Source organism: Nicotiana attenuata, chromosome 5 (assembly GCF_001879085.1).
Source record: "Nicotiana attenuata strain UT chromosome 5, NIATTr2, whole genome shotgun sequence".
Classification (NCBI taxonomy): Eukaryota; Viridiplantae; Streptophyta; class Magnoliopsida; order Solanales; family Solanaceae; genus Nicotiana; species Nicotiana attenuata.
Genome location: NC_031993.1, coordinates 15,702,354 through 15,710,236, shown reverse-complemented (window position 1 = coordinate 15,710,236; position 7,883 = coordinate 15,702,354). Strand labels below are relative to the sequence as shown.

General features: G+C 31.9%; 1 protein-coding gene and 1 non-coding gene across 2 annotated transcripts in view; one reads left to right on the top strand and one right to left on the bottom strand.

Annotated features, from left to right (window-relative positions):
• Positions 5,378-5,451, top strand: TRNAR-UCG. Its single transcript has one exon. It is a non-coding gene; the product is annotated as a tRNA-Arg (tRNA).
• The window catches only part of LOC109226010 (glucomannan 4-beta-mannosyltransferase 9-like), a 5,292-nt gene continuing 3,842 nt past the window's right edge, over positions 6,434-7,883 (bottom strand). The window contains exons 5-7 of the mRNA XM_019390814.1: positions 7,492-7,605; positions 7,182-7,381; positions 6,434-7,072 (exon numbers count right to left, since the gene is read on the bottom strand). Of these exons, the coding sequence (XP_019246359.1) occupies positions 6,709-7,072; positions 7,182-7,381; positions 7,492-7,605 (678 nt within the window). The 3' untranslated portion in view covers positions 6,434-6,708. The remainder of the gene's footprint in view (positions 7,073-7,181; positions 7,382-7,491; positions 7,606-7,883) is intronic.

Below are 7,883 nucleotides of genomic sequence, written 5' to 3'. Positions count from 1 at the left end.
TGAATTTCATGATCCGTATTAAGATTAAGACGCCTGAATCTGAGTACACATCTAGATATTAAGATGTGTATTAAGATTTGAATACTAAATGATTAGGACTGTTTGATTTTTAACTTCTAAACGTTAAAAATTATCTTTATTTAAAAATTAATAAACATAAAATTCAAATGAAATACTAGTTAATCTAATATTCTATGGCAGTTGCTGATGGTGATGGCTAATGATGGTGCTTGTGAATGCCGACTAGAGGCGGTGGTTAGTGGTAGTTTTGGTTGATAGTGGTGGTTCAGGGTAGTAGCGAGTGGTAAGTGTAGTGGTGGCTATTATGATTGAGGATGGTGGTGGTGGGTGGTGATAATTAGTAATGACGGGTGGTGCTGATAGTTGTGATTGAGGAAGATGGTGGTGGGTGGTGGTAGTTTATAATGATGGGCAGTGCAACTATGATTATTGATGGTTATGGGGTGGTTAGTTGTGGTAGTTGAGGTGGATGAGTAGTGTTGGTTGTGGTTGAAAATGATTGTCACGACCCATTTTCTGAACAAGTCGGGACCGGCACTCGATCACTAAACATGACCGAGCGAACCATCTCTGCTTATCAAATCTATTATAACTCCAAACTTTATATGCAACAAGGCAATACTCTAACCAAATACTTTTGTTTAATTTAAGCATTTAAATAAATCAAATCCAAAACTTTATTCATAGTAACCAATGAAATACTACTAAGTTATTATAAAAAAACATCTAAATCTTAACCTAACGACTATGTCTATGAAGCCTCTACTGATAAATTGACGCACTGCTCAGGACATGAGATTTCCTGGACAGTTCTCTAAGTAAACAAAGAAATAACTAAATAAAGATGACTCTAAGGAATACTCCATGAACAAAAGCGAAGCTCACCAATAGCACTGGAAGATAAGGAAGTCCTAACTCGTAGCCTGCTTGCCTGCAAGTCCGGTTCCTACGTTGTACCACAGACCAACGTAGGTTCCCAAAAGAGAACGTCAGTACCATCCATTGTACTCAGTGAGTCTCAACAACAGGGGGCAAAACTTTAATAACATATACATTATGAGTAAAGGTTCTAAATGCATGTAAAACTTAAAGCTTATAAGAATAATTCTAAATAATTGCATAATAGCAGTTTATGAATAGTCTAAAAGAAATTCTTTTCTTTTTCTTTCTTATAAAAAAATACTTCACTTTATACTTTGGGAGTTCCAACTATCCTGACTTAATTCTGTCTCAGTCACCGTGTGATCGGCACGAGTTCGATCCCAACCTGATCGAATAGGCCCAATCCACGAGGTGCCACTCGCTTCATGGTTCTCAGCGCTCATGTATCATACCTTAGCATGGCTAAGTAAATTCTCAGCAACGAGACCCTCGGCATGTGTGCTCCCTACTTTGGCACAAGTAGTTTCAGGAAGTCAAAGCCTTGGTCAGGACCCTCGGCCTGGACGATGACCCCTTCTCAGAATAAAGGATACTCACAAAAATCTTTTCTTTCTAAAACTTCTTCTTGTGACCTTTCAAGTCTAAATCTTTTCTTTATAAAACATCATGTACATGCTCATATTGGTGTACTTAAATGTAAAGCATGGCATAAGAACGAAATAAACATATAAAAATATTACTAAAGATTCTTTCTTCTTCATAAATTTTCAACATGAAAATAGCATATAAGAAATACACAAAAATCTGAAAATAAGAATGAAATAAACATATAAAAATATTTCAAAAGATTCTTTCTTCTTTCATAAATTTTCAACATGAAAATAGCATATAAGAATAACACAAAAATCTGAAAATTTAAGCACATATATCATAATAGGTCATCTAAACTTTTGCTAGAACAATTCTAAGTTAATGGGTACTCACTCGCTCTAATTAAATAAAGATAAACTCTTTTAAGTGATTCATCAAACACCTTGTATGCGTGCTTTTGTGAGTTAAACCACTTTAGTAAAGGGTTATATCAACTCACCTCAAACTTCTCGAGCCAATACGTAGACTCCAGTCCAATTTATACCCATCAAACAATGATTCTACAACAACCAGTGCATTTTAATTAATTTTAAAGTACTACACCTACATATAAAATTTATTATTGATATGGAGGAAGAAGGGAATTAACTATTCCATTCTTACCTATTACCACTATAGGATAATTGACAATAGGGAAAATTACTTACCTGAGTTCAAGAATTAGTGATTGGTAAAGAACCCTAGAACTTTGGGTGCAATTTCGTGGCTGCCTCTGCGTTAGAAACAGAACGTGAAGTGTTCTGTTTTGAGAATCTCCTTTTTGTTTAAACCTTTTTCACAGCCCTTGTCTTTTGGCTAAGGCTTTCACGCCTTTACTGCCAAGAGCCCTTTATGGGCTTAAGGCTCACGTTGTTTTTTTCACAATTTATTTGTTTTCCTTTTTTTTTTTTGACTTAACTAGTATTTAATGATACCCACTTTTAATAATAACAATATTAAAACTATTAATATTTTTTCTAATTGTATATCCAATTTTATATATATATATATATATATATATATATATATATATATTAATAATATAGTAATATATATATATATATGCGAGATAAACACAATAATAAAAAAAATAGTAATAATTTAGTTCAATACTTAGCGTGTTTCGAAACTTTTATAAATTTGAGGAGTGTTACAATGATGGTGGCGGGAGTGGTGGAGATGGTGGGTGGTAGTAGTCGATAATGGCGGCTACAATTGAGGATGATGATGGTGGTGGTGGTAGTGGTTGTGTATGGTGGTGGCCGGTGGCATGATGGTAGATGATAATGGTTGGCGGTGGCGGCAGTCAATAATGAAAGTGGATGACAGCATCTTAATGATATTAAGTCTCTGTTATAGATCTTAATCATACAGACTTATACAGACCCATTAAGTGGTTGTAAAGTAAAAAAATACAAACACACTTAATGATCAAGATCTGAATAATTAAGATTCGGACCTCCATTAAGTGAAAACAAATGAGGCCTGAATGTTCTTATGTTTCTGCTTATGTCAGAGCCCGTTTGGCCAAGCCGCCAAAAACTGCTTATTTTAAAAATACTTTTTTTTCAGAAGCGCTTTATCCAAAAGTACTTTTGAAAAAAGATAAAAGAACAGTTTGTGTTTGGCTCATTCATTTAAGAAGTACTTATTGCAACATTTGGTAAACAAATTATGTTTGGCCGATCTTTCTAAAAAAAAAATACTTTTGAGCGCCAAATTACCAAAAAGGATAATACCAAGGTTTTGTAATTATTTTAAAGAGAAAAATGAACTTAAATATTTATCGTAAGAGACTTTTATTATTTTTTATTTTATTTAATTAAAATATAAAACATAAAATAAACATACATATTAAAGATTTAAATCAATATACATATACAGTTATACCAAAGCATATAATATTATCTAGTATAATTACTTATTGTTTATATGATGATTTTTATAATAAAAATACGTCATTTAGTATGAATTAGAAGTCTAATTCCACAAATTACTATATATTGATAATCCACCATGAATAATAAGCAAAGTCACTCACACATGATAACATTTCTCAAGAATTTCATCTCTTATTCATTCACACAACGCTTCCATATTAGTAGAAGACGTGCCTTACATTTCTAAAGGAATACCAGAAGGCCCATCTCCTTCCTCAATATCTGCAGTATTGTCTTTATTAGCATAATAGTTGAATTCCTTATCGGTAGAAGAATGTCGTCGGATAAAAAAATTTTTTATAGCCATGATAGTTGTAACAAGATGATTCTAAGTGGCAAACTTGAAAGATGGATTGAGCGTAAAATAGAAATAATTTTTAAATTCAAATTCAAAAAGAGTAACTAATTATTAACAACGCATAATGCATACTTTAATTTTTTTGAAAATTTAAATTCAAAAAGAAACTAATTATTACCTAACCTGACTAACTTTGTCCTGAATTACCAAGTGACCTATTGTGAGGCTGTCACTTGGCCTAATGTGGAGACTTTTTCTTTTTCTTTTGATAATATATAGATTATTCGATGCAATTATAAATTTATTACTTATTTGTAGGTAATTTTCACAAATTAGATTTGATAATTGTTTTAAAGATTCGGGAATTAATAGCTTATAAGAGAAGAAACTATAAATGATTATTTATAAGAAGAGAATTGATAATCCAAAGAAGGATATTGATAATTTGATTTAGTGTGGAAAAAGAAGAAGATAATTTGGAAAGTTACAAGATATTACACAAAGAAAAAATCAAAAACAAGAAAATTCGATAAAAAATTTGGAAAGTTACAATATGATTCATGTATATAATATCTTTAAATTTAAAAGAATTTTAAACCCAAGAAACAAAAATGCAATAAGGGATAATTTAGACAATATATATTTATAGTGAGGATAGTTTTGTCTTGAATAAATTAATTTTCTGCTTCTGCTTATGCTTTTTGGAAGAAGCTAGAATTTTCTGGTTCTTCCCAAAAGCAGAAAAACTGCTTCTCTGTTGGCCAAAAGTACTTCTCTGTCTTGGCCAAACAACTTAAATTTTTAAAAAAATACTTTTTTGGGGAAAAAAAGTACTTTTTGCCTCCCAAAGGTGGGCCAAACAGGCTCTAAGTCTCCCATAGAGCATTCCACTAAACAGGAATAATAGAGAACGAATATAGTATTTCCTTAGTCCCAAGTTGTTTGATAAGTTCGAATTTCTAAAGTTAGATTTTTGAATTTTGACTACAAATTCGATGAACATCTTTAAATTTTTTGAAATAAAATTTATATATTTAAAAACTACATAAAAAATACTATAAGTCTTAATAATTAACAATTTAATATATTTAAATAATATGAAAAAATTATAATCAAATAAAAAGTTATTTGACTCTCAAAATCCAAACTGTATTAAATAAATTGGGAAAGATGAAGTAGTAGATTAACAGGCAACACAATTATAGCATGATGAATCCTTAGGTGCTACATTAATGAGAACATGGAAGACTAGAAACTCATTGAATTAACCAGATCTGCATTTTTTAATACAGATGAAGCTTCACATTTCGGCCGGTTTGTCCATAATTTTTTTTTTTCCTTTTTAAAAAAAATATATTTGTTCATGAAATTTTATAATATTTTGAAATTTTTTAATTTTTTTCTCTCACTCACAAATTTGCAATATTTTTTCAAGTGAAATGCATATCCAAATTTCAAATACCATTTTTCAAACTCCATATACTGTTCTTTTTCAAAAAATGCAATTTTTATGTCCAAACGCCTATTTCATCTTCGTAAGTCTCTTAGTTTTGTCGTTTGTTATGAAGTAGTAATATTATATCTTAGGTTTATTCGTTGTCAATAGGACCGCGTAGCGCAGTGGATTAGCGCGTTTGACTTCGGATCAAAAGGTCGTGGGTTCGACTCCCACCGTGGTCGGTCATACTTATCTTTTTTTTTCTTCAATCAACTGCAGAACTTGTTTTGCATATTCACCAAATTCTCAAAATGAAAATGGGGATCCATTCTTCAGAAGAATTGATCCTCTCCTCTTTCATCTCGTTTTATATGTTTTATTTGATTCATTTCCATTCACCATATATACATGTAATAGAAGAGCAACTATTACACTGTTGGATTCTCTTAAAAGAAAAGGAGAGTTAAAAAAAAAAAAAAAAAAAAGGAACAGTAACAATCAGTGGCGAAGCTAGAAAATTCAATAAGTGTTCAAATTTGAACACCCTTTGCCATTGGGCTGTGCAAGGGTGTTCAAAGTCTATTTTTAATCAATAACAAACAATATTTTTACCTTATACGTATTATAATTTTTCGGCGACCCTTGGGCCAACATAACTTTGCCCCTGATAAACAACCTACCCTAATGTAAGCAGTAGTCGCTCATTTTTATCTCCCCGTGGTCGCACATTTTTATCTCCCTGCAACTCAAGGGTTATGATGTAAACAACCTACCCTAGTGTAAGCAGTAGTGGCTGATTCCACGGCTCGAACCTGTGACTTATAGGTCACACAAAGATAACTTTACTGTAGCTTCGAGGCTTTCGATCAGAGAGAGCAACTAACGTAATCAGGCATTTGATACTAAGAGGTTGTTTGGCCATGAATTTTTTTTCACTTTTTTTGAAATCAGTGTTTGACCATAAAATTTTCAATTTTCACTTGAAGATGAATTTTGAAATTTTTCAAAAAAAATCCAAAAAGTTGTTTTTCAAAATTTTCACTCAGATTACTCACAAAAATTTAAAAACAACCCAAAATTATATTAATTTCCAAACACAAACTCTAATTTTTAACTACCATTTTTATTTGTTTTTTTTTAAAACTTTTTTCTATAAATTTTACCATTATTATGTCCAAACGCCCACTAACACTCTCTTTCCATTTGACATTTCATATAGCACTACCAAAAAAATTCCAGTATGTATACTACAAAAGTACAAATTAAAGATGCTTACAATATATGTTTTGGGCAACCCATGACTCCTTTGCCATTTCACTACTTATACCTCAACTCTTTTGACCAATACATGAAATAAATAACTACAATAGTGATAGGCAGCATACATGTCTTAGCTGCTTATTCACATTGTAAAAGAATTACAAACTATTATTCATAAATTTTAAATAAAGATTAGTACTTGAATCAAACATTGCTCCAAAAATATTTTCAAAAATCAGCTAAGAATTTGGAACAAACACTCCAATATAGCCAAATCCAGCCGCAAAGAAGGCCATGCTTTGGAGGAAGAGGTATATGTAGAATCTATTCTTTCCGAATGAGTAATCGTACCACCCACAAAACAAAAGGTACAACCCGACGAAAATCTCCATGAAATGTAGCTTGTACCTTTCTCCAATTCGAAAACGATCTTTCTTAGAAGCTTTTGAGCTCATTTTAGTCTTCAGGGCATCTCCCAATTTCTCGGTCACGACCCATTCGTTGACTCTTCCCACCTCAAACAGACCGATGAACGTTGCTCTCGTCCGATGAAGGGACATTACATTCTCAAATAGGATCCAAAAAACCAATAAATGCAGCGATCTACACACCAACAAAAAGAAAAGAAGTTAAGACATGTCAGATCCGATGAGAATTTGTACGTAGCTTCTGGTCATTGACTTAACATTAAAAAATATTTTTTTTTCTCTACCTTGGCGTGCCGACGGCGTTGAGGAGAGTGATAGTGGAGGGAATATAGACAGCTCCCCAAATAGGAACTTGAACTTCAGGGATCAAAACAGTTGCAGGCATAACAACACAATAAAAGATGAATGTAACAATATGCGCGACGATTTTTCTAACAAAGAAGAAGCTGTAGATCAGATAACACTTCTTCCACAAAGAGACTTTCTGCAATGATAAAAAACAAATATCAAATCAACTATTACTTGTTAAAATTTTCCATACATTTTCATGTTAATTTCAGCTCAAAATAAGGGCTATATATGTTTCTAATGCACCTTGTTTGCAGCAATTTCCACAGCCATTTTCCTGAAAAGATTAGCAGGTCCACATGACCATCTGTGCTGCTGATAACGGTACGCCTTGAATGTACTTGGCAATTCATTTTTCACCTAATTGAATTTGTTACAAAGAGAAAATGAAAACGCTGAAATAAAATGAATTTCATATAGCCAATTACAACTTGCTTGGGATGTAATAAAATGAATTTTTTACCATTAGGTGAAGTTAACAAATTAGAAAAATAGAACAATGGATTCATTCATTGCACGGTTCTTGATTTTTTTTTTTTTTTTTAGGTTAAACAAATCAGATAATATAAATTACTGGACCGTTTCTAGCTAACTAATTCTTTAGTCTAAATTTAAACTTTGTAATGATTTGTCTTTCT